The sequence below is a fragment of the Netta rufina genome (genome assembly GCF_964035555.1).
Source record: "Netta rufina genome assembly, chromosome: 16".
Lineage (NCBI taxonomy): Eukaryota > Metazoa > Chordata > Aves > Anseriformes > Anatidae > Netta > Netta rufina.
In genome coordinates, this window is record NC_140140.1 from 7,728,209 (window position 1) to 7,755,412 (window position 27,204).

The 27,204-nt window shown below is 42.4% G+C and overlaps 1 protein-coding gene across 1 annotated transcript; it reads left to right on the top strand.

The window, feature by feature from the left end:
* Positions 1-1,938: 1,938 nt before the first annotated feature.
* On the top strand, positions 1,939-26,996 carry SAMHD1 (SAM and HD domain containing deoxynucleoside triphosphate triphosphohydrolase 1). Its single transcript, XM_084296770.1, has 16 exons — positions 1,939-2,188; positions 2,269-2,335; positions 5,914-5,983; positions 7,880-8,040; positions 9,171-9,286; positions 9,917-9,987; positions 11,030-11,185; positions 13,249-13,349; positions 13,456-13,564; positions 14,142-14,233; positions 15,798-15,913; positions 19,119-19,258; positions 21,862-21,957; positions 22,853-22,957; positions 23,331-23,468; positions 25,034-26,996. Exons 1-16 carry the CDS (start codon positions 1,996-1,998, stop codon positions 25,154-25,156), a joined length of 1,854 nt encoding a protein of 617 aa, XP_084152896.1. The 5' UTR covers positions 1,939-1,995; the 3' UTR covers positions 25,157-26,996.
* The last annotated feature ends 208 nt before the right edge of the window (positions 26,997-27,204 follow it).

Sequence of the window (27,204 nt, forward strand, 5' to 3'; positions counted from 1 at the left end):
ATAGTGTGATTAAGCACTGTGGGGAATAGAAACTGAAACACAGTTTAGTTTTGTGCTAGGAAATGCTCTTCTTGTGTTCCAGTTCTGTGATTCATGCAGGATGTTTTGGTTACTTGACATTTGAGGAACAAAGAGATAGGAACACAGAAAGACTCACAGAAAACAAGTGAGTTTGTAAGTGCTGTGATTGCAGAACAAGGAAGCTGAGCATGTTTAAATCTGTCTCCAGGACAAATAAATTAAGCCTATTGTAATCTAAATCACCTAAGTAGCAGTTCGTGATAAAGAGAAGAACATGAAGATGTTGCTTTGATAAGTCATCTAAATACCAAATGCATTACATTTTTTTTGACCTCTTTGAGTGACCAAAATAGTATCAGAAGGCAGGTGAGTTGCAGAGATGGATTACACATGTGGTTCCCAGCCATTCTGCCCTGCTGAACATGAGATAGAGGCTTTGGAAGGGTTATGAGCGCGGGGCTCTGCGCTGTGCCTCGCCTTGAAGGTTAATACACAGGAGTAACAGGGAAGCTTTGGTTTTAGGGTGCCCAATTCACGCTGTACACCCCACAGCACTGCTCCCCAAATCAGGTACTGATTGCAAATATCCTCTGCCTTTTGTTGTCATGACTCCCAGTAACAAAAACAGCTTTGCAAGAATTCAGTCACAGGAACATCAGCTAGCTAATGTAAATACAGGGATCAAGCAGGTGAGGTGGAAAGAACAGGCTCCAGGTCATGACTGCTTTGCTGTGGATTTAGCAATTCTTTGATAGTTCTACCTTCAGGCAGACAAGCCTAAGTGTTTGTAGCATGGCTTCATGGAGCCCACCCAAAATAACAATAATAAAAAAAAAGACTCTACACAGAAATAATTGCTCTTTACCCTGTTTTCTAATGTGTGCTTTATGCTTTGTAAAAAGGTGTGAGACTACTTGGTGTGGTCATGTTCCTTACTGGATCTAGTCTGCTAATGTTCATTCTGAGAAGAGGCATATTTGCTCTCAGCCAGGCTGCTTCATTCCGGGCAGTGAGGGCTATTTGCTGATGGAAATCTCAGAAAGCCCCAGAGGGTGTGGAAAGACACAGATGGAAAAACAGTGCACTTTGCTGACAAGAACTAGAAAGTGAGAAAACAGAAACACCTGCTTACAAAAGCAAATCACTATAGCATGATGTAAACTCTAAGACTTTGCAGGATGCATAGAATTTATTTATTTATTTACTTATTTATTGCTATTAATTTTTCTGTTTGTTCATTTTGCTGTGTCTGAATTGTGGTGTGATGAAAACACAGCAACTCCCAGAAGCGTGTTCCCAGAAGTGGGGTCTGATGGTGGCTCAATGCTTGGTGCCCACCGAGCTGCTCTCACTGCCCCTCAGCAGCACGGGGAGGGGGGGAAACACTGGAAAAAACCTTGTGGTCTGAGATCAGAAAGGGTAGCTCACTAAATCTGGGCACCCTCAGAAGCCCTGTTCTCCCATGTGCCTGGTGACAGGACGAGGGGGAATGGGCTTAAGTTGTACCAGGGGAGTTTTAGGTTGGGTGTTAGTAAGAACTTCTTTACCGAAAGGGTTGTTAGACATTGGAACAGGCTGCCCAGGGAAGTGGTGGAGTCACCATCCCTGGAAGTCTTCAAAAGACGTTTAGATGTAGAGCTTAGGGATATGGTTTAGTGGGGACTGCTAGCGTTAGGTCAGAGGTTGGACTCGATGCTCTTGAGGTCTCTTCCAACCTAGAAATTCCGTGCAATAACCATAACCTTTATGTGGAAGCTCTGTTCAGGGGGGGCCCTCTCATGAGGCGGGGCGGGGCTAGCGCCTGGCGCCACGCGGCGCTTCCCGCCCGCTGGCGCGCGGAGGCGGTGGCGGGGCCGGGGCCGGGGCCGGGGCCGGGGGCCGCGCCGCGCGGTGCTGACGTCACGGCGGGGCGGGCGCGGAGCGGAGCGGGCGCTGCGGCTGCGGGGCGGCGGCGGCGGCGGCGGCGGCAGCGCCATGGGCAGCCCGGCGGCGGGGTGGGCCGAGACTCCGGCCAAGCGTGCGCGGCACCAGGACCCGGCCGAGGGGCCCGGCAGCCCCGGTGGTGGTGGCGGTGCCGACGGCGACCCGCGGCTGTGGGACACGGAGCGGCTCTGCCAGCACCTCTCGCGCAGCGGCGTGGCTGAGCCCGTCCTCAGCCGCTTCCGAGGTAACGGTGACCGGGAGGGGGGGAAAAAAAAGGGGGTGCTGGCTCTCCCCGCACCGCTCACCGCCTGCTTGTTCCCGCAGAGAGCGACGTCACCGGGGCCATGCTGCTGGACCTGCCCGCCTGCGCGCTCGAGGTCGCAGGTGTCTGGTGAGAGGGGCGCGGGGCGGGCTGGGGGGTGGGGGCTGTGGGAAGGGGGGTCCCGGAGCAGCCCCTGGAGCCTGGGAAGGGGGCACTGCCCTCGGCAGGCAGGGCAGCGGCAGCTCCTGCACGCCCGGTCGGTGCTCGGGTGCTGAAGGAGCTCCCTTCCTCTCCAGAAGCAGAAGGGGAGATGAAGGTCCTGCCTGTCTGAGGGACCGGGCTGCGCCCTGGGGTCTTCCCCCTGCGCCTATCTCCAGCTCCTCTGCTCCTCTCACGTTGTTTTCTATTGTTGTGGTTAGCGGTACCAGGGCAGTTCCCGGTGTGGTTATTTGGCAGGCGTGCTCAAGTGCAGAGCTGTGCTTGTGTGTGGGTTGGCTGCCTGCAGGTAAGGTTGCCGGAGCTAAGTGTGCCGAGGATGATCTCTAGACACCTCTACGATGTCTAGAGATTTGGCTGGGGCAGAGTGCTGTCAGCTTGAGGAGGGTGTGATCTGAGAGCGAGTGTCCGGGTGTGTCCACTGGCAGGGAAAGGAGAGGCGGCGAGGCACAAGGTGACAAGGCAGAAGGGTCATGCTTTGGAGGAGGTAAGACGTTGGCAGAAGTCAGTAATAAGATGGTTTTGGGTTTTGTGAGAATGGTTTTAAGTGTGCAGGTAGGAATGGTGTGGAATCGCAAGGAAGGTGGCGAAAGGCTTTCTTAGTTTCTGTTTCCAAAGGCCTTTTTTTTGCTGACAGAACAAGCAGAGAGTGGTTTCTGTTTCTACGCCACCGGAAGGCTGGCTGCTTTCAGTACCTTGGTGCCTGTTTGAGCAGCATGTGCCCATGCTGGCTGCTTGTACGTACAGGAGAGACAGAAGCTGCTTCAAGGCTCCTTGGGAGCGTGTAGGTTGAGTCCTGCTGGTGCAGTGTGGAGCCAAACGGCCGTGGATAGCTCCCAGTCGGTGCAGAAACTGAATGGGGCATATGGAATGATGTGTTGGCAAGTTTTGTACTGTAAGGTGTTTACTTCCTTGCAGCCTGACATCTCGATTCTGTTGAGCTGAAAATACTCTCAATTGGATGAGAAATTGCTGGAGCTGTTTGCTTTTTTTTGTATATATAACTTCTGCTTGGCTTTGCAATGAAGGGTGATCTTTCCTGTGCTTTTTTCCATTGCATGTCATGTCCTCCAATAACTTTAATAATTTATCCGTGTCAGACCAGTAATGACTGCACACTTAGAGTATAGTTCCCTGTCATTCTCAGACATACAGAGAGGAGAGGTTGGGACAGCAGGGGCCTGGAGGCTGAGCTATGGGTTGTCTACGCATTCTCCTGCTCCTAGAAGTAGATGTTCCGTGCAGAATGAGGTGTGATGCATGTTAAATATGGGTGGTGAGTGAAGCTGTCTGGTTGACATCTCTGGAATAGTTCAGTTCCTGATGGGTGCAGGAGAGGGGCTGTTTGTTTGTTTTGTTTTGGTTTTCTTCCTTGTCTGTGGTGCAAGGGAGGGCGTGGGTGGAGGGGAATGGATGGGGAAATGGAAGTGTTCACCCTTAAGACAGCTGCTTTAAGGGCAGTTTGAAGAACTACATCAGCCACACCCTGAGAAAACTGTATTAAAATATGAGTTGTTTGCAGTCTTCTGGTTGAGGCAGTCCTATCGTGTAGGCACAATGTAAACAACTCCTTGCTGTTCTTCTTTCTCTGAAGATCACTAAAGAGCTCTTTGTGATTTTATGCTCACCATGACCATACTGGCAATATGCTTTGTCTTCGGGAGACCAAGCCCCAAAGTGGGGTCAGCGTTCCTGGAGGCAGGAGCCAGCGACTGGTAGGTAGGTCAGGCATGGACTTCCCTGCCTCTGTAGCATCCATCTGCAGCAACAGTCTGGCCAGGGGCACCTCCATCAGATGTGTCCTACAGTGTAGAGAGCTGTGTTAGCAATGTGTAATACAACCCTGTGAGAGGTGAGTTTCTGGAGGGGAAAGAAGAAAAGAGCACATCTGGCTATGCTCTTTGTGGACAACATTTGCACAATTAGTTGTATAACAAACTCCAGTGTAAATAGCACGGATATGTCCTTTGCTGTTTCTGTAGCTGCAGTCACTTCTCAAGTAGTAGTGGGTAGATGCCCGTGTGCCATCCCCTGTACGTACCTGATAATTTTCCAGTGAAGATTCTCCTTGCTCCTGAATTTCTGTGGCACTTAAAAGTACAGTCAGGTGCTTCCAACCAACGCTGTGCCATGTACCCAGCACTGGGAGGAGAAGTGCTTAATACTTGCTTAATGCTTGGTACTGCTTTGCATTGCATCACCTTCCCGTAAATGTGACTAAGCTCATATACTTTGTCTGACCCAAAATGTCCTGTTGAGCAGTTGTTACCTGATGGCATGGCTGTATGATGGTGTCAGTGTACCTCCTGCTGTATTATGGCTCTTTCAAAAACATGATTGTGACATTTGATCAGCATTACTAGCATGCTTTTAAGTGATATCCCCCAAAGACCCCTCAGCTGTAATTAGTAAAGTGGGGGTCATCTTTTTATATCAGGTTTGGTGTTACTTTTTAAATCCTGAACTGTTTTAGAGGGTGCACCCCAAGCATTCATCCTGTCCAAGTTAGCCAGACATAGTTGCAAACGTTATGTGTTTCTTACCCACAGCAGTTGAATGTCCTTGGTCCCATTTTCTGGACAGATTTCAAAGAGCTGTTGCAATTTTGTTTCCTGGAAGCATGAAGATAGATATGTGCAAGGTTCAGTTTTGGTGGCTGCAAAAGAGTTCCTTTGCTCTTCCACCACGCTCAAATTCTTCATCTTATCATAGCGGAGAAGGACAGGCTTATGCAGGTGGTCCTCCTCTTGTCTTCAGTTTTAGCTGTTTTCTTTTGCCCTGTAAATAGTGGCCTCGTTCAGGATCTCCCTTGTAATTATCTGAGAGTTTGTGACCATTCCTACAGGTTGAGCTGCTCGAGGTGTGAAGTAACATGCTGCTCTGAGCATCACTGCCAGTGCTTTTTATCTTGCTCTGGAGCAGAGGCAGCTGAAGGCTTGCAAGTGACAGCAGCCCGGGCTGCAGCCAAGAACTCCTTTGCTGGGGACAGGGATACAAACTGTTTAAAACAAACAAAAAAACTCACCAGGAGCTCAGGCATCATATGCATTTAATATTTTTATGGACTGTGAATTATTAAATGATAGAGGTGAAAATATTCAGTGCATCTGGCTGTATTTGTTTTTGTTAATAGTTGACATTTTATGGTATTAATTTCTGTTAAACCTTAAATGCAAAGACTGTTGTAAAGCTGGACTAAGAATGGTTAACTGCTGAAGAGTGCAAAAGGTAACATACTGTGTTTTCTAGTGGTAAAGTGTTCGCTGTTGTACTGCGGCCAAAACCAGTTTGCCCAAGGACGAAACCTGAAGGCAGAGTTAACAAAAGATCAATATTTCAATATTACTATGAAAAGGCCACAAAATCTGTATGTCCATAAAAGAGTTAATGCACATCAGAGTAATATGAACTCACACAAGTAATTCCATATATACTGTCAAGGAAAATACCTACCAAACTTTGCTTTCAAACTGTTATTATTTTATTTCTAGCCTCCCAGCTGAGAGATTGAAGGTGCTCGCCTGCCTGAACAAACTGAGACAGACAGTGGACATAATGAAGGTAACAGTGGTGCTGCCTGGGGGACTCTGCTTCCACCGCCCTGCAGGCAATTGCAGTGATCTGCCTGTGTCTTTCTGCTTCCCCTCCTGTTGGCTCTGTCCTGCCAGCCAGCACTGCAGTGGTGCTTTTCCTTTGCAGAGCAGCACGCTCCAAGCCCTTCTTCTCGATAGTCAATGTTCTTTCAAAAACCATGTTAACCAGAAAAATTGTTAAAATGAGCAGTTAAGAGCTTGATGTGGGCACCTGGTGGTTGTGGGAGATTGGATGAGTAAATGAGCTGTTGTTTGAAATGTGAGAAGCTCTCCTTTCACATCTTCTGTCTTGTGGAGTGTCCCCTTCTTGATTTTTGTTAGTTTAGCCTCAGGACTGTGTTAACAGGCTTCTTCTCGCTTCCACTGCTTGTGGTGTCCGACAGTTTTTCACAGTGGTGTGTGTTAGTTTAACCCAGGCCAGGACAGCCCATCAGCACGCATTCCTCTGCTGTCTGTGCATCTGACTGCAGCACTGCCAGTTTGGCAACAGGAGTAGAGAGAACATTGAATAAATAAAAACTTATTTGACTCAGTATTTTACTGAGATAAGTGTATCATGAAATGGCTTTATGTTCTCTTCTGATGCAAGGATTAAATCTATGTATTTATGTTATTGTAGAAGTCATTGTTCAGATAATGCAAACCCAGAGGTAATCAGGGAGTACTTCTTCAGATTTTGTTTGTCTTGGGTTTTGCGTTTTCTTTTATGAAAAAAAAAAATAGAAGCACAATTTCCACCCTGCAAAATCTCACTTTTTTTTTAAAAAAAAAAACAAAAAAAAAAACCACAACAAGCAGTGTCAAACCAGACACTTCTTATTGGGTATTGAGAGCAGCCCTGAGGAGAAGGACTTGAGGGTGTTGGTTGATGAGAAGCTCAACACGAGCCGGCAATGTGAGTTTGCAGCCCAGAAAGCCATCTGTATCCTGGGCTGCAGGGTGTAGGGGAGGGGATTTTCCCGCTCTGCTCTGCTCTCATGAAACCCCACCTGAAGCTCTGTGTTCAGCTCTGGGGTGGGTCCCCAGCACAAGAAGGGCATGGACCTGTGGAAGTGAGTCCAATGGAGGGCCATGAGAATGATCAGAGGGTTGGAGCACCTCTTCTATGAAGGCCGAGAGAGCTGGGGCTCTTCTGCCCGGAGAAGAGAAAGGTCCGGAGAGACCTTATAGCAGCCCTACAGTACCTAACGGGGCTGCAGGAAAGCTGGTAAGGGACTCTTTGTCAGGGAATGTAGTGGTAGGACCAGGGGTAGTGGCTTTAAACTAAAAGTGTGCAGGTTTAGAATAGATGTAAGGAAGAAATTCTTCACTCAGGGTGGTGAGGCACTGGAACAGGTTGCCCAGAGAAGCTGTGGATGCCCCATCCCTGGGCATGTTCAAGGCCAGGCTGGATGTGGCTTTGGGCAGCCTGGCCTGGTGGGAGCTGTTCCTGCCCATGGCAGGGGCTTAGAACTGAGTGATCTTTAAGGTCCCTTCCAACCCAAACCATTCTATGATCACAGACATGTATTGCAGTACCTTCCTTTAAGTGGAATAGCAGATGTAGCTAGGCAGTTTTCTCAAGTGTTAAATATTGGAATTAAACAAATGCAAGTAAGACTTTTAGAGACTTTTGTCTGGAATTCCCTCACCACCTGAAATGCACAGCTTTGTCTTTTCTGATGTCATGCCTAAGTAGCTCTCCAGGATAAATCTTGGTATAGGATAGACAGGATATGCCTATTTTAAAGGTGAACTCAAGTGATCACCAATACCACCTCTCCCACCAAATACCTGACCCTACTAGATACCCTTTACCTTTGCGCCTGTTTATTTTCAAAGTCATATTTTAAGTGTTGATTGCATTGTTGTTTGGCTTTTGTAGGTTTTTAATGATCCAGTTCACGGGCATATTGAAATGCACCCTCTTCTGGTTCGCATCATTGACACACCTCAGTTTCAGCGCCTGCGATACATTAAGCAGCTGGGTGGCACTTACTTTGTTTTTCCAGGAGCCTCTCACAACCGCTTTGAACACTCTTTAGGGTAAGGTAACATAGTCTTGTATGCATGTCTCTTGTATTTGTATTTCCCTGAGATTGGTTCCGCTGGTGTGGAGTGCCAGCCAAGGTACATTACTTACCTTTGAGGGTTTATGAATACTGTTGTGGTGGCATTTTCTGTCACATGAATCTTTTTGTTTATCCTTTGTGACTATAGGCTGTTCTCTTGGACTTCATTTACCAAAGAGAGATAAAGAAACTCCCAATATGGATCAATGCTTTCCGTCTTTATTTTTCCTTCTGGTAATGCACATTAGAGACTGTGAGTGCTGTATGTTCTCCCCAGCTGAAAATTGAGTTTAAAAGCATAAGCCTGGGAAGAGTACTGAGGCTGCTATAAATGGACTGTCAGACAGATGCAATCCCCTTAGATTTCCCAGAACAAATAAAATGGGCTTTAGTTGTAACGTTTGCATTTGTACTTAAGTGTGCCTCATGCAGTCGATGCCAAATTGTCAGGCTGTTAGTAATATAAGTTAAAGAGAAAGTAGGTGGGCACCTACTTGGGCAGCCTGCTCTAGGGAACCTGCTTTGGCAGGGGAGTTGGACCTGATAATCTCTGGAGGTCCCTTCCAACCCCTACATTTCTGTGATTCTGTATAGACTAGGTCAATCTGCTAGGGGAGTCTTGTGTTCCTGTAGAGTTTTGAGGCCGTAATGACTGTAAGAAAGCAAATGTCTGCAAGGTTGGAAATACCTGAAGCTTTGCTTTAATTAAGGGGAGAACTCTGAGGAAGTTTAAACTGGAAGCAAAACAGAAGGCAGATTTTAACTCATGTGTTTATGGGAAAGAAGAAAATGCAGGATCTGCTTAGAGCTGTCTGAGTACCATGTTAAGATACTGTTTCTTCCATGTTTTGGGCATGTTATCTCTTGCTTTTTTTGCATTCAGATGCGTTACTGATGGCTAAAGCTCTACTACAGGAAAAAAAAAATGTTTCTCTGATCATTTTGCAGGTCAGGTTTTCATTACATGTTGTATGCTATGTTTCAGACAAATCTGTGTCTTAAAGTAGCAACATAGAATAGGTGAACTGCTATTTTCCTGTTCAAGCTAAAATGCTATTATATTCACTTCCTCTTATTTATTTATTTATTTTTGTCCTGCGACAGGGTGGGGTACCTAGCAGGATGCCTGGTACGTGCACTGAAGGAGAGACAACCAGAATTGGATATAACCCAACGAGACATCCTCTGTGTAGAAATTGCGGGTCTTTGTCATGATTTGGGTAAGCGAGCAACAGTTGAGTTGGCCTGTTTCTTTTTGAAAGCTAACCTGAAGGAAGAGTTGGCTGTGAGAGCAGAACACGAGAGCTGTTTCAGGCTTCTCAGTTCATGACCATCTTCCAAGACAGGATTAATCTGTTCCTGTTTGGTTCAGAGTACCTCTGTAGAGGCAAATCCACTTGGTGAATATGTAGCCACTCTTAGCCAGTTTTTTGTGTTATTTTCATATGGTATTTTACAGTTCTTCTTCAGTGGTCAAGTGCTTCCTTCCGTGATGTTCTCAAATCTCTCAAAACCTCCAGTAATATCTCAGAGAGAAAATTAGTGACCCTTTCCAAATTTGTTATTCATTTATAATGCTGTTTATTTTCTTCAGAGCTGGTACAGAGCAATTAACGTACTTGGTGTTACTGCAATACTTTCCTATGGTGTCAGTAATGGAACCATCTATGTTAAGTGCAGTAGTGTTTAAGGTGACGTGTTAGTGAGGTGTACTTGCTGTAGTTGAGTCTTCTTCATAGATGATGTCAAGATCAAATAAAATACAAGAGAATGCAGATTCTCAGCTTGCTCATGATACTTTTATTGACAGCCACATCTCAGATTAAACCTGCATAATCTTTATATCCAAGGTCACGGACCATTTTCACACATGTTTGATGGAAGATTTATTCCACTCGCTCGTGAAGGTTTGAAGTGGAAGGTAGGCATTTCAATACTAAAGTAAAAAGAAAACTCGCATTCTTAAAGGGAAGATAATTTATCTTTAAAGATTACCAATGTTTGGGAGCATATAGTGACCATCATGTTTTCTTATTGCATCGTTTTCATGGTATAACTGAAAAACAGAAAATGGTCTTATATTATATTCATGGCCTTATATTGATTTTCTTGTTCTTTTGTTTGTTTGGGGAATATCTGCCCTGTTAGTGTGACTGTGAACAGATACAGCCTTACTAGTGAAATAGAGGTGTGATAAGTAAGTGAGGGCTGGTGACATTTGTCACCAGCATCTCCTCCCTGAAGGTGAAAATGCTCTTGAGCTGCTGTGTAATGTCTTGAGACGTGTTTGTGTAAGCATGTCCTCCACCACCTCTCACTGGGTGTCACTGGGAAAAAGAAATGTCTGTGTCTTGTCATTCCCTGTGGTGAAGTACTAAAGAGGCAGAACTCATTACGGCTTCACTCATCATTTTAAGCCTGCATCATACCTTAAAATATGTAGTGCTGGCTTTCTCCAGCACGTATTCTACAGGTGCGAAACAACTGGGAGGTTCCTTTTCAGTTTAAGATGTTGGTTCAAAGCCAGGATATTTTATACAGTGTTTAGAATTTAAATTTTCTGAAACTTTGAACAGCTTTGAGGGCTGTTTTCTCTTAATAAAATGTAACACATTCGTTTCAGGTTTTTGTCAGCTATTAAATACTAGGAAAATCAGCTGAGTAAACTTGTTAATTTACTGTACAGCAGACTTGGTTAGTTTTTTTGTTTGCTTTTGTTTTTTTTACACTGTAACAGTCACTGCTGTTTGTTAAAAATGTATAATTAAGCGTTCTCAGTGGAAGAGCTTGTTTCTGGACTCTGTAGACAGGATGTTTTTCTGTTGTGTAGATACAAAATGAACAGCAAATGACCCACATTCACATTCCCATGCTCAAGTGCCCTTCCAGGGTTAGGAGAAAGCTGTGTCACCACAGGAAAGGTGCATGAACTTTGTAATGTAATGTTCACGTATTTTTCACAGCATGAAACTGCTTCTGTTAAAATGTTTGAGCACTTAGTCACATCCAATGGACTAGAAGAAGTCATGAAGTCATATGGTCTTGTCCTGGAAGAAGATATGATCTTCATCAAGGAACAAATAGGAGGGCCTATCGATGAAAACATTTGTGAGAAATCGGTGAGTCACTGTATTTCTACTGTGGTTATTCCAACAAATGTCTTACATTTTACTACTAGAGTAGATAATTTTTGCTTTTCTTACAATTTATTTTCTCCATTTTTGTGAAGACCTAGTAAATTGTGAGACTCCTTGCAGGAGGGATTCTAGAGAAGAGCGCTATTTTATTTTTTTTCCTTTGGTGGTAGTTTTGCTATGTTACGTGCTCACATCTTCCTGTAAAGTTCTTGCCTCAAAGCCTTCAGATTAGAGGAAGTGCATTTACTGGATACATTGAAGGTGCTGGTAATGAGGTCATGTTTTTAAGTGGCCATACAAAGAAAACACAGTTTAGGTTAACAATCCAATAATAGGTAACAGAACTGAGAACTGGCAGAGATGAGGCAGTGAGTGCTGCAAAGCACAGCCCAATTATATGGTGAGTGCCAGAGCCTCATTATCTTTGATGACAGTAGCAAAATGTTTGGATTTATTGCAGTAACACATACAGAGGCAGGGATAAGACTTGAAGAAATGGCTTGCCTCGAGACAAGGAAGAAGAGATCATCATTAATAATCTTTGTAACTCTATAAAAGAATCACGTCATCACTCTTAATTTTACAGCTCTTGTCATCTCTTCAAGGATATCCATTCAGTTGCTACCATAATTAAGAGCCCACCAGTGGGAGATCTGTCATGACAATCAGGTCCTAATAAAAACTTGCATATTGTCCCAAGCATCACCCATAAATGTTAGCACTTACCCGTTATTTTCTCTTGTGTAGTGCTACCATGTGTACTGGAGTGCTCCAATGACAAAGCATAGGGAACTTGGCATAAAAAAACTCAGTCTGAGATCTAACAGGAGGGCAATATGGAAAGCCATGCAATTGATTGTACCCATTTGCAGTCATCTGAACACAAAACTTGCTGCCTGCTGCTACCATTGATCTTGGGCCAAGTTCTTGCCCATTGTCTATTTTTTCTCATTTGGACTTTATGCCTACTTTCCAGCAGAATAACAGGAAAAGGAAAGTCAAATGTGATCTGTGCCAACCTGGACATCCTCCTGGTGTTAGGTTGCAATTTTCTGCTGGAGGTCATTTGGGTTGTGGTGGTTTCAGCAGAGTACAGGCTCTTCTGTTGATGAGTGCCCGTGTTGTGATGATGTCACCTTGCAGTAGGCCATCTGGTCCTGAAGAAAACAATGCATTTCTCAATTTTACTCTTGGGAGCTGCGCTCCTGTTCATTGTCCCTGTAACAGCATTTTGTGATCAGTACAGAATATTATGCCTGAAGTGCTCTCCTCCCTGTTTACACATTTCCATTCTTACTCACTTTAATTTTAATATATCTGCAATGCAGTTAAAATTAAAACCATGATATCTGTTTGTATATATCTTAGATAATCCCCCCCACTTCCCTCTCCCAAATTTCAAGGCCAGTTAATGGCAATCTTTGTTTAACTAAAGAATCATTAAATGTTTAAGGAAATATTTATGTGTAATTTGTATTTTATTATTTTGGTGTCGATTTCCTGTTTGCACCATGGCTGAATCATTCCTCGTTTGTGAGCTAGGAGTTTAAGTAGCTGGCAGTTTGAACAATTATTATTTTTTTTAATCTAAATAATTGTTTTAAAAGTACGTTCTATAAAGTTGTATAGCTGATTGCAGAGATCGCAGAAGACTGCAAGACAGTGATGTGTGTGGGTTTAATTAATTCCTCTGAAGGTTAAGTAATTCCAACCTCTTCCCCTCTGTTGTTACATGTTGTTTTTTGCATTTCAGAGCTCCGTTTGCTTTTAGTAGGGTGGAAAATTAAGTACTTGTAGTGTACGTGACCTTTGTTCTTCCGGATATTCTGGGAAATCATCTGCTTACGCCCTTGTTCTGGATTTCTAATGCCCAGCATAGCTTTTGAAAGCTCTTCTATTGTCTTTGTTCTTCATTAGTTTGGGGTTGGATGTTTACCATAGGCAAGAAAATATGTATTGGCACAGTCTTTTAAAAATATTCCAACATTTCTCACAGCATTTAATTTCTTATTTCTGATTTTTGTTCTTGGTTCCTGTGCTATTAGTGGCCTTACCATGGTCGACCAAAGGAGAAGAGTTTCCTGTATGAGATAGTAGCTAACAAAAAAAATGGCATTGATGTTGACAAATGGGATTATTTTGCAAGGTACAAATCTTACAGTTTCTGTTTTTATTAAATTCCTACTAAAACAATGTTGCAATATTTACAAGTATGAGCTCATTGTTAAGCATTTTCTGTGGAATGTTTTTAGGGATTGCCATCACCTAGGAATCCAGAATAATTTTGATTATAGGCGGTTAATTAAATTCACTCGGGTCTGTGAAGTAGAAAACGAGAAGCATATCTGTGCCCGTGACAAGGTAAGCAGTGTGTGTGAGCTGAGGCAGCACTCAGTAGCAAAATACATGTGAGGTGTATCAGCAGGTTGCAGACAGCTAAGGCACGGTAAAGCCAGCCAGAATTGGGCAGGGTGGTGCAGCCACGTGCTGCATTGAAGGGGGCTGCTAGATGGATGCTCTGCAGCCCAAGAGGATGAAGTAGTTGCTGCTCTGGGAGCTGCTGGCAGAATTTACCAGTCTCAGGAGGGGAGGGATGAGGCTAGCCTCTGGAAGGGCATGTGGCGAGTCCTTCTGAGGGTGAGTAGATGATCACCAATTGGGTGTGCTCCTGCTCTGCTCTTCTGAACAAGATGTGAATGTGGGGCTTTTGAAGCAGCTAGAAGTGCTCTTCTCTGTCTGGGTTGTCTGGGGTCACTGCCAAGCTCTTCCATGGCTTGAGTCTATTTCAACATTTATAAATTGTGAAAAATAAGTATTCTGCTCTGCAGCAAATGAAAAGCATCAATTCGTTTGATTCCAAAATTGTTTTAGCTTTGCAGTTGAGACAATGCGAAAAGTAAAAGATTCTTTTTCTTTTCTTTTTTTTTTTTTGATTCAGGAAGTTGGAAATTTGTATGATATGTTCCACACACGGAATTGCCTGCATCGACGAGCATACCAGCATAAGATTGGCAACATCATTGAAATAATGCAAGTATTATACATCCTTTTCTTGCACATCATCTATTTTAATTTTTTTGAAACTGTATATCCGTTTAGAATCTTCAACTAATCCATAAGATGTGACACGTACACATGTACAGTCACTGGGCTGCATAACCAAGATCTGGATCTGTTAGAGCAGGTCCAGAGGAGGGCCGCAAGGACTATCAGAGAGCTGGAGCACATCTCCTAGGAAGACTGAGAGAGCTGGTGTTATTTAGCCCCTAGAGAAGAGAAGGCTTTGGGGAGACCTTATACTGTATACAGACTTCTTGACACTCTAAGCACTGTATAAATATATAATTAAAGATAATAATAAAAAAGCAACAACAACAAAAAGGCAAAAACAACAACAAAAGGAACAGGAAGTAGGGTTGGCCAGACAGCATTATCCTTCCACAGGAAATTCGACTAGAAGCAGATTGAATCTTTATCTACATGTTAAAGAGAGTGTTAGACTCAAACTGACTGGTTAATGACTGGTTAATGTTAAGATTACTAGCAGACCAAAATAAGGAGCAAGCTTACTTGTCTTCATGTAATGCCACAGCAGGAATTGTTCAGGATCAATTTGGTTACCTACCAGCATTTGTACTTCTCTTTATATCTATAGAAGTTTCCTGGTAATGTTCTTATTTTTATTTTTTTTCAAAAGCAGAAGAAATATTGGTATCCCCAAATAATGGTCTTGCTGAGTAAGCATCTGCTGAGTTTGGAAAAAGCAATGTAGAGGGTTATACAATACAAAAATTACTTGTGAATGGTTTCATTTCACAATCTGCTGCTCATTGTGCAGTGGTTCTTTGGAGCAGTCAGTTACATTGGCTAAAAATCCTAAGGTTTGGTAGGACCTATGTGTAAGAAGTAAAACAGAACAGCCAGGGAATGTAGTTCTTGGCTTACCATAATTATAACAGCCTATCCAACCAAGTGAGCATACAACCTAGAAATGACAGCAAGTGTACTGAGAGCTTTGGAAAAACTTGACCTTTAGAGCATTAGGTTTTCCCGACTGAAAAAATACTGCACATACATGGGTTTTACGAAGCTTTATGTTCACTCTATTAACTTCTGGAGCAATAGGTCTGTAAAAAGGATGTGGTCATCTATGAGGTAGCCTCACTGCAGCTGACTGACTGTCACTGTCTTGCAAGGCTCTGCAGCCATGTGAGCATTATCAAGCTCATACTCTGAAGCAGAAAGAAGTGGACATTTCTTGAAATAAAGTTAAGGTCTGCTCTGAATCTATTTTCAATAAATGGAAAGACTGCTGAAATGTGCAATGGCAGCATGGAAATAGGACATACTGCAATGCGGTCAGGCTCTACTGCATGTTTAGGATGCAGTTTAATTAGTCTCCTATTTATTGTGTGCTAAAGCATTTTTTTTGTTTTGACTCTTAAGCAATAAAGTGTTTAAAGATAATCACAGAATTTCTAGGTTGGAAGAGACTTCAAGATCATCCAACCTCTGACCTAACACTAACAAGTCCTCCACTAAACCGTATCACTAAGCTAAATGATACTGAAGTCTTACTTTTGCCTCAAACTAGGATTACAGAAGCCTTTCAGAAAGCAGACCGTTTTTTTGAAATAGAAGGCTCTAAAGGAAAATCGTACCGGATTTCTACAGCAATGGAAGATATGGAAGCCTACACTAAGCTAACTGGTAAGCATGCTCAATTTTTTTTTTTTTAAAGTGACAGAACATGAGTGTCTGTTAGAATAGGACTGTTTTTTCTAGTTTGTAGAACTGTTGGCACAGTAGGTCCTTGCCCATGATGAGGATTCTTCAAGCACCGCTTTTGTGCACAGATGGTAGGTCAGACCTGAAACTCTCTGTGCTCTCACATCTTGCTGAGAAAGCAAAACCTTCTAGCTTAAATTACCTTTATGATTATGGTGAGAGAGAGGTGCACCAACTTCTGATATTCTGCATGCATTCAAGTCTAGCTTATTGTGAGCAGTGCTGTCAGGCAGTCATGCCTGTGCCCTAGGTTTGTTGTACTTGCTACAAGTGGGATGTAGGTCACGTCAGAGTGATACTACATCTAACTCCATCAGGTAGACAAGTACTGCGCTTGTTTCATTGTGGGAAACTAACCCTGAGACAGGTTTCAAAGGGCTCAGATGGAATCTGATTTAATTTGTTTGAGGCACTGTAACCCTGATTGTAAATGCATCTGAAGAAAATGGAATATGTGAACAAATTATTTGATTGCTGAAAGTTTCTGGTTGCTTAGTCAAGAGCTTGTGAGAATTATTCTCATAGGGTAAGTACAAGGAGCAACAGGCTACTTAGAGATGTGGGGAAATTCCAGTGTGATTATGTAGTTATGCAGATGAGTTAAGGCTTGTGAGGGTTTCCTGAAAAAATAGTCTGGCTGCTGGAAGTTGGTTCTCCAAGGTCTGGGTCAGTGTTGTGAGGAACAAATGCTTACAGAAATTACTAAATTCAATGTTCTCTATCATGTAGTTCACCATCTTCCCACCAGTGCTGTGTATTGGATTTGTCTGCCCTTCCTGGTCTTCGCCACAAGTTCTTCTGGTTGGTGTTCAGTGCCATGGCATCCCGTTACTGGTTTTGTGTAGCATTTGGAATGGAGGCCAGAGTGTACACCATGAACCCTGCTGCACTCGGGGTTTTGTGGCTGGGGTGACTGCAGGGCAGAGGATGCTACAGACCCTGCAGAAAGGTGCTCCCAAGGACTGTCAGATCTTGCTCCATCTGGGAGCTACAGCTCACAAGGATTCCCAGAGCTACTTTCTTGAGTTTCCATCATCAAGCCTTTGCTGGTCAGCAGAGAGGCTCAGGAATTTCTGTTTTTGCTCCATGGACAAGGTGACAGAAGCTAAGGGCACAGTTGCAGATGTTCCTGTGTGCCATAATCTGTGTCATGTTAAGAGTCTTATGTTAATGACCCTAGTGGTGGTTTTACCCAGCTGGGCAGCTGAGATCCACCACAACCACTCTTTCACTCCCCCTCTTCAAAAGAAAAGGGGAAGAAAATAGAATGAAAAGGGCTCGGGTTGAGATAAGGACAGGGAGATCACTCAACAATTATCATGGGCAAAACATTCAATGTAGGGAGATTAGAGAAATTTATCTATTATTAACAAGCTAGAGAAATAAGAGACAAAACAAACTAAAACCACCTTCCCCCCATCCATCCTCTTTCACATCCTCACCCTGAACAGCACAGGGGAATGGGGGGTCAGTCTGTGGCGCTTCGCCTCTGCCGCTCCTGCAGAGTCACTCCCTTGCCCTGCTCCTATGCAGGGTCCCTCCCATGGGATGCAGTCCTTCTGAACTGATCCTGCCTGGGCTTCCCACAGACAGTGGCTCTTCAAGAATAAGAGGGCTCCATACCACAGGGTCCATCCATCAGGAGCACACTGCTCCTATCTGGGTCCCCTAAGGGCAGCAGCATCCCCTAGGCCTCCTGCTCCTGCGTGGGCTCCTTTCCCCAGGCTGCAGCTCTGGCCCGGAGTCTGCTCTGGCAGGGGTTCTTCACAGGTCGCAGCCTCCTCCAGGCCACATCCACCTGCTCCACCGGGGGCTCCTCCACGGGCTGCAGCATGGAGATCTGCTCCGTGTGGGACCCTTGGGTGCAGGGGGACGAGGGATGAGAGGAGCATGTCAATGTTAGATACAACTGTCAATCAAGAAGGATGAGTACATTTTATTCATCTTAAACCAAGATACTTGCACCCTGCACCCAGTGATTCCAACCTGGGGGATCTGGGAGGACAGGAGGCTTGGTAGCAGTAGTCCAAGATGAGCAATGCTTCTGTGAAACTGTCCAACTGCCATTTGGATCTTTGCTAATGATAAGCCTCTAGTGAGATCCTGCAGCAGTAAGTTCCCCAACTTTCTTCCACGATGAGTGAAAAACCACCTTTAGTTTTTGAATTTGTTTCTGATTTGACAGCAAATTCTAATTTTTGTAATGGATGAAAGAGCAAGCAGTTCCTTGCTGCTACCGCCTTTGCACAATATATGCGTTCATGGGCTTCTCATTTTCTATGGATTATCTGTTCTCTCAAGCTGAAATTTTGCTGTTCCGTGTGAGGAAATTGAACACTTTGATCAACCTTGTTGTCCATAAAAATAACCCTTGGTAAAGATGTTTTGGTAATCGTGGTTCATAGCTTGCTTACACAATGTGTGGCGAGCTCCTTAAACTGGTTGTTGTGCCAGGCAGGGTGTTGCAGAGCTGTACCTTCAGCATGTCACAGCTGCACAGGTACTCCTGGCTGGGGAATGCAAACAGGTGCACGGAGTGCTGCTGTGTTGGTTGTGTGACTGGTGAGCAGCATCCTGACACCAGTGGTTTCAGGACAGCAAAATTAACCCTTCTGCTCTGACGGCACATCCAAGCAAACCTGGAAACTTGCCTCTTGCCACTCATGTGCATTGTGGAAATGCCACTGCGTACTTTGCTGTCACGTGGAGACAGGAAGGGGGACTTTCATTACCACTGTCCAAAGACTGAGAAGTTCCGAAGATTTAACAGAAGTGCTTTCTTCTTTAATAAGATGAAGCATCTTCCCCCCGGAGGCAGTTAGTGCTGCTTACCAAGGCTGGATAAACAAAAAGAGGAAGCAACCTCCAGTGAAATAATTGTTTGTTGCAAGGGTGAGAATTGAACTAGGATTTTAGTCAAAATTTATTATGAACCCAATGATATCCAAAATTATATTGGAATAGAATTCTCAGTTGTCAGACCTGATATGTTCAGACATTTGCTGAAAGTGAGCATTTTTCCTGAATCAGCAGTTTTTCTTACTGGTTAAGCCACTGTCCTCGTACGTGTATTTTGCTGTGACACTGAACTTTGACATAGTTAACTGAAATAATACAACTTCGACAGATAATATCTACCTGGAAATTCTGCACTCAAGCCGTCCAGAACTGAATGAGGCACGAGAAATTTTGCGTAAAATAGAACGGCGTGAATTATACAAGTTTCTAGGAGAGACTCAACCTGAAAAAGTAAATGAAATTCCAAAGGTAATACCAATTTCTGGAAGATTCTGAGTTCTGTCTTTCTAAAACCATTCTCTGGCTTTCTTTTTTTTCTTTCCTATTTTTTTAAATTTGTTATTAAAAAAAAAATAGTGTCAAAAGTTCTATCTCCACCACACTGTTTTTATGTTGCTGAGATGTGGAAGACATTACGGAAAACTGGGGAGGGTTTTTATCTACAGACAGAAGAACAGCAAGAGATACAAACTCAGAAGTTGATTATTGCAGGAATATTTTCAGAAAAACCCTGTTGCATAAAATGCTATTACGGTCTAGTGATTTTAGAAAGTTATTACTATCATCTTGTGTTCCTTAAATTTTCAAAATAACAACAAACATTAGAAGATATTTTTGTTTTCAATCATAACTTGTTTGCTTTACTTTGAGAACAATGTGAATAATATTTTCTCAATTTCTTGGTGTTAGATTTTTATACTTAACATGGGCATTTATATTTTTTTCTAGTGTTTATTTTCCAAAGCACTCATCAGACATTGGATTACCTACTGTTGTCTTATTCCAAAATAATGTTATATTAGAGATAATGTTGCTTCTGATGGCTCACCTGGTCTCGTAAAGTGGTATATTGTGTTGACAAGTTAATAACCTGTAAACTTCAGCCCTGGTGCTCAAAATTTTCCATGCCAAATTTCCTGAAATGCCTGACAATATCTAGAAAGCTTTAATAAAAATGACTCAGCTTTTCTAAAGAACAAGGCTATGGAGAGACTAGGAAATACCTTATTGCTTTGTTCATCTTTTCACTTGAGAGGCTTGGGTTCTGTTCTTTGTTTAAGAGATGTAGTGTTAAGAGATTCTGTATACGGGAAAAAAAAGGTGAGGGTAAATACTGAAGAGGAAGGAAAACATTCTAAGACACACATCAGCATGGTGCGAAGTTGTTGCATATTGATTGTAAAATTTCTGAAGTCTAGGATAGCCTAACAAAAAGGAGATGGGCAGGAGTATAAATTGCATGAGCTTTACCTTCAAACAGCACCTTGTAGAAGCTTGGTTAGTGGAAAGAAAAACTTTTGCTTGGAAAACCCAGCCTGAGACGTTGAATCTTGTGTGTGTGTGTGTGTTGTTCTGAAGGCAGACGGTATTGCTAGTGGTCTTATAATTACATCTAGCCAGCATTTTGCAGTTTCTGGTGATCAGCTGGGGGCTTGGCAAAGGAGGATTTTCCCTTGCAGGAGTGTTAGAGGCTCTGCTTCCCCTGATGCACTGAAAATGGGCAGTGATCAGACAAGATGGAGCTGTCTGTTCTGCTGCTTAAGAGACAACAGTGTTGTGTTTCATGACCTGCTGGACACAGCAAGGGAAAAATCTCAAGTAGCTAGAGTGCTCAGTTTCCAGTTAGTATGAACTGGAATAGGCAATGTAAAAAAAAAAAAAAAAACCTATAAATGATGCAGAATAGAAATAAAAAAGCTTATATTCTGTCTCCTGCCAGCTGCCTCCCATCAGTTACCTCCTGGTGATTCTTTCCTCTAGGCTTGCTCTCGTTCTAAACCTTTCCTTGGCTTGAGTCACAGCAAGCCACACGTGCTTCAGCCTGTCGATGTGTGCAATTCACTGCTCTTCTCCCTGTCTTTGCAATGGACAAACCTGCTTGTTGAATTCCTTCCCTTCTGGACCTGCCCCCTGGCTGCTCTGTGCTGCACTCAGCTTTTCTCCTTTCAGTCTCAGGTGCTCCCAGGAAATCTTCCTTCATCAAATCTTGCATCTCGCCCAGAATGTAGCAGCCCTGGGCAAAGGTAAACAGGCAAACTTCTCTCTCCTGCCCAGCCACAGCCTTTTAAAGAGAGCTTACACATTTCCATGATCATCTATTCTCTACCACACCATACTCCTACACTTAGCTTTAACCTTACTCTCAGCAGGGAGTAGTCTTCAAGGTCCAAAACCAGATAAAACTTGTGGATTTCCACTTTCTGCTTTCCCCTCCAAAGCTTGTCTAGGATCTTGTTTTTGTTTTTTGTTTTTTTTTTTTCTGTTTTATTTTCTGTGTTTTTTTAATTTTTTTTTTAGTAACTCATCACTGATCACTAATCATGTTTGGCTTTTGTTTACTTATGTTTCAATGCTTTTCTTTTTAACTGCAGTTATAAAACCTTTATTAGAGGGTGAGATCCTCCAACATCTGAAAAAAAAAAAAAAAAAAACCATTAAAAATATTTAGTATTCACCTTTGGGGATCTTAACTGAAAAACACATTTGTGTTAGTAAAAGATTTGCTTGAAGGTATTTACTTCCTATTTTCATGAGAACTTCAATATCCTGAATGGGCTCTGTCCTTTCTTCCTGTTGCCAGGTGTGAAACTCTTTCTGTCTTAGTAATTTGCTGATATAAATAGTAATAAAGCTGATTTTTTGTTTGTTTCTAAAAAAATAAAACAATAATAGTAGACTTATGGCTTTTGAAGGTATAGAAGGCTTCTGACAACCAGATTACTGTAGAGTTTGTCAAGCATGAAGAAATTAAAGCTTTGGTTTCATGCCATATTCTGTTATGTGCTTTGTTGCTTAGGTCTTGACCTGATAATGCAAAAATACAGTCTGAGCTGTTGTCTTTTTTTTCCCAGGATGAATATGATGGCCTGGCAGATGACATCGCTAATTCCAAGCCGGAAAAGAATCCTCCAAATGTGGATCTAAAAGCTGAAGACTTCATAGTTGATGTAACTATCTCTGCTTTTGGAGTGACCTTAGAGTAAAAACTACTTGATCACGTACAGGTGTTAAAGTCAGCAGTCCAGCAACTGGCTATTATTTATGAAGGCGAGTGAACCATTTGCTCCAGTGGGAGGAAGACAGGCAGGGCGATTCCTGCAGGCATCTCATGCCTGGGGCATGGCAGTCGCTCCCAGGTGCATGCAATGCAGTCTCCAGCCACCAGGAGTGTAAGGAGGGAGCCTGTGACAGGGCAAAGTTTGAGCAGTCTGCTAGTGTCAAATAGCTTAAACCCTCTTCTCAGTTAATTCTCAGGGGAGCTAGTGAATGGCTTTTTGCAAAGCACATCACAAATCACTTCTAAAGCTGTCTTGCATTGAAGATTCATTTCAGGTTGGGGAAAATGACAGCAACTTATGTAGCTTTAAAGTAGCTGACTACTTTCATTGTCCCACAAACTGACGTCATGGGGAAGTGGGCCCTTCTCTCTCTTCTGACCACGCAATTTAAAGTGTCCCAAGCAGATGTAGGTAATGTTGGCTAACCCTCATGTTTAAAACTGTAAGCTCTGTTGCTGTCTGAGCAGGTTGTGTGGCTCAGGAAGGCACAGTGTGTTGAGGGAGCAGCATGGTTTTACTCTTTGAAACTGCAGTGTTTCAGAATGCTGGTGGGTACAAATGCAAAGGTCCACCTGGCAGCTGCAGACTTGAGAGGTGGTGGAATAAAAGATTAAAAAATGCAAATGCCAGATTGTTTTATGAGGTAATAATTTGTTAATTACTGTTCTTTTTTTTATTACTGCCATTTACTAGAACTATAGTATGTGTGTACGTACTTGTATTTATTGTAAGAAAACCAATGACAAGCATTAACAAATGTCATTTTATTTGTTTTGCATGCAAGGTTATCAGTATGGATTATGGAATGAAAGATCAGAATCCCATTGATAATGTTCTCTTCTATTGCAAGGCTGATCCTTCCAAGGCTGTCAAGATCAGTAAAGAACAGGTAGTTTTTTATCTTCCTCAAATGGCCTTCTGAAAGTGATCTTCTTTACAGCTTGCAATGGAAGCAATCGCTGTCCTTCGTGGTAGTTCTTGCAGTAGTTGTGGAAAGGTGGTGGAATCCATGTCTTTGCTTAGACATACTGGGCGTATGTCACAAGATGAGTACAGTCAACTGGAGTCCCGACATCCATTACATATGAAGTGTTTAACTCTTTTGTTCTTACAAAAGAGTTATATAATTTGCTTAGATATAGCTCATGGATTATAGTGAGATGTTTTTATTGTTTTGAATTTGTATTTAGATGAAGAAATTGAAGTTCCCTAGACTCTAAATTTAAAGAAAGAATTAAGCTTATTTGTTCTTTATTCCAAAGGTTTCAAGGCTTTTACCCAGGATATTTGCAGAACAGGTTATTCGGGTTTATTGCAAAAATCTGGATCCAAATATTGTTTCAGCTGCAAAACAGTATTTCGTTCAGTGGTGTATAAAGAGGGATTTCACCAAACCACAGGTAACAAATTTGCATGTTATTTTCTTGTTCTAGTGCTTTTTACCTTTGTCTGTAAGCTTGCTCATTCATAAAAAAATTCTAGGGATTTTGGCCTTGTCATTGTGGCGTTGCTGCTTCCCACTAACCTAGCTTCTGTTTTTGTTGTGGCTTGCATCTGGACATGCTCTGGTTTCACTGGAATAGTGATGGATTTTCATTCGTTTAACTTAGGTGATTGGAAAAGCCATACTTTTATAACAAAAGTTAACATCCATGCAGCAACTCACTAGTGTATTGATGCAGGTTTCCTCATACAAATGCTTAAAGTGCCACTGAGAGATTTAAAGATCTAGAGTGGTCTTATCAATTCTTCTGATTGCTTTGGCTCTTTCCCGTTCACCAGCTGTTAAATTTACCTCTCCGATAGGATATACATGATCAGTCCATTGGGTCTGAGTCAGAGTGTAACATTCCTGGGAAACAAATTTGCAAACCTCTACTCCCTGGGCAACTGTAGTCTGAGTGCTTGGAAAGCCTTAGCTGTTCTGTGCTCCCTTTTCCTGTCAATTCTCAGACATACAAGTTTCCATCTGAGAGACAGGAAGGGCTGTATGTTACAGCTCATCTGAAGTTTTGCACTGGATACAGTGCAAGAGCTGCCATAGCAATTCAAATGAAAGCCTAAAGCAGAACCTGAGTTCATATGTTTTGTTTTGCATTCCTCCTGCCAAAAGTTATGGGGAAACCTGTAACATCTGTGGCTGTAAACTGGTGATGTGTGATGCAGCATCCCCATCACATCCCCCTTGCAGGAAGGTGGTGGCCTTTGTCTAATAAAACTACGATGTTCTGATACTTCCAGTATTATATGTCAGTGTAAACAATCAGTTGTGGTTGTATCAAGTTTTTCTCAGTCAAGTCTGTCTTATGAGAGCAGTTAATTTCTGAAAGGCTTTTTGCAAATAGATTAAGTAAAAGGCTTATTCTGCTTGTAGCTCATGAAGTATGGTTGTATCCGGCAACTGTATTTTTCTGGTTCAGAGTTACCCATCTTATATGTCCTGCAGCATGCCAGGGCCTATATAACATGCCAAGATAGTCCCACCAGTCTATTTCTGCTTGTTCTTTCCAATGTTTGTAATGCCTTATTACTAAATAGGTGGTCTGACAAGGCTGAGCACCACAGCCTAGACCGTACCGGTTACTTCACTGTTATATACCTTAAGAAGGTGAAGGGCACCTCTAAGCACCTACACCTGGTAGACTGCAATAGATTTAAATTAGAAACTGGGAGGGATTCGGAACAAAAGCTTGTAACAATATTTCCAATTCGTATACCAATGCCCAAAATACAAGCCAGCTTCTCAAATATATGGGGGATTTTTTCCCTGTCAGTTCCTACCACTAACTACAGCAGTTTCCATCTCTGTAATGCATGGTCTTCCATACTTATTAATTTCCAGTGCTTCTAGGACCTTGCATTTAATTTTTCTCCTATGCCTGATAGTGAGCCTCTTTCCCCTGGTTTAGGATAGAAAGAAAAAATTAATGCGTTATCATTAATGTTTCCTGACTTTTAATAACAGGATGGTGATGTGATTGCCCCTCATCTAACTCCAATGAAACAAAGCTGGAATAACAGAAGTGGGGATGAATTCAAGACAGCTTCAGAACCGAGTTGCAAGCAAAGGCTTTCTTTCAATAAGTAACACTTCTCCTTTTTGCACTATTCTGAAGAAGATAGTTGACCCTCAGTGGCAACTTCTAAAATGCAGTCTGCTCTGTAAAAAATGCATAGAACAATGCAGCAATGCATTTTACGATACAGTATGTTCTTATGTAGACACTTAAACTAAGTGCATATTCAGAATGGACTTCTACAAAATTAACAAGTAATCTGTTACGGCAGAGCAAACTCAATTCTCATTTATTTTTGAATGTAATGGCACTGTTGCAGCAAGAGTAAATTAATTTTTTCAAAAAAAAAAAATCATAATTACAAGAAGTGCTGAAAATGTGTTACTGTTCCTTCTAGTCCTGATCTTTTCTTAAGGTAATTGTGATGTTACTTGAGCTAGTAGAAAAACTTCTAGCTCTCTTTAAACTTCATTTTGAAAAAAAAAAAAAAATAGAGGAGAGGGGGAGAAGAATCTTTTTAATATCCAAAGATTACTTTCCTGGTATTGAAAAAGCTGATGAAGATGCAGACCTCTTGCTGTAAAAGTGACCATGCAGCTTTTATTGAAGTAACAATGCATTGCCCTTACATGCAGCATTTTATTGTTTTTATAGTGTATTTTTGATACATTGAATATTACATTTTTACTACTACACTGAACTGCAAAAACTGCTCAAAACTTCTATTATGGGAGTGGTTGCAGGAAAGCAGAGCTACTTGAATGTTTGTCAAGGTATGTGGTCATGCACACAGTTCTTACATGGTTAGTGAGTCTCGTCAGGGTGCCGCCGCGCAGTGCACCTCTGCTAGAGCAGAGCCACCAGTGCACATTGTTTCTGCATTTCACTGTACTAGATAGACAGGCTCTTCAGGAATCCTTTAGTTATTGTATCCTTTCCCTGTATTTCCTGGCTCTGTGATTGCTGTTCCTGTGTATATTTCTCATCCTTGTAGAACTGTAAGAGTTCTTACAATTTTCCTTATGGGCAAACTAATGTGAATGTTGCTAAATGTCCTATTGGAAAAGCAAACTAGAAAGACTTTTTCCCTCTTGTTTTTTACTCAGGTCTAAGATGTTCTATTTGAAGGCTGCTTTCATTAAATAAAACCTAAAAGTTTGAAAAGCCTACCCTCAACGTTAAAAATCCAAAGCAAAGGTTCTGTAATGCTCAGAAATTGGAACAAGCTTTGGATTTTTATATCTGAAATGAGAAAATACAAGTTCAGCATTCAATTTTAACAGCCAAGCTTTTGAAACTAAGCCACTGTGTAAGAAAACTGTATAACTTTTCATATCTGATTGTTTCCTGTGTCTTTTTGTATCATGGAAACTGATAGCAATTAGGCAAGAGGTAAGGAGAATGAATGTTCACCTATTTTACTGATGTGGTTTGAAATAATCAGAAGCTGTTCTGTGCTCTGCTGCTTATGAACCTGTGCTCACGTGTTTAATGGTGATGCAGCACAGCCTCTGCTGTTCATATCTTTAATGGTATTTCAGATCTGCAGTGTACCAGGTAGCTATTAGGAGGTGTCTTGACCTTTCAAAAAGCTCTTAAAAAATGTATTATGCTTCAAGAAATAACATCGTAGAGTGAAGGCATTTGTCTCCATTATCCACATGAAATCAAGTATTGTTCAGACTAATGTAATTTTGTTATGGCTGCTTGGGTTTGTTTTGATGTTGTTACAAAAGGTGCACTTTATATTTGGGAAAAGCTTTTTGCTCACGTTTAAGCAAAAACTTGTACTTAAGTCTATCAGATACTAAGTTCTGAGACAGAGCATTTCTTTTTCTCAAACACATTAATCTGAGCCTTTCTGTACTAAAATAAATGTATAAGAAATGATTTTAATATTCTTTTAATGAATTTCAGTGTGTGAACTTCATTAAAAACAGCACGGTTAAAACCAGCCCGATGTTCTTCTAAAGGACAAATGCTGATTTGTGGGAGGGACATCCTCATGAAGGATATGGCTAAGGAGGCAGAGTGCACCTTCAGCAGGTTTGCAGGTGACATGGAGCTGGGAGGAGTGGCTGAGGCACCAGAGGGTCACAGTGCTGTGCAGAGCGTCCTG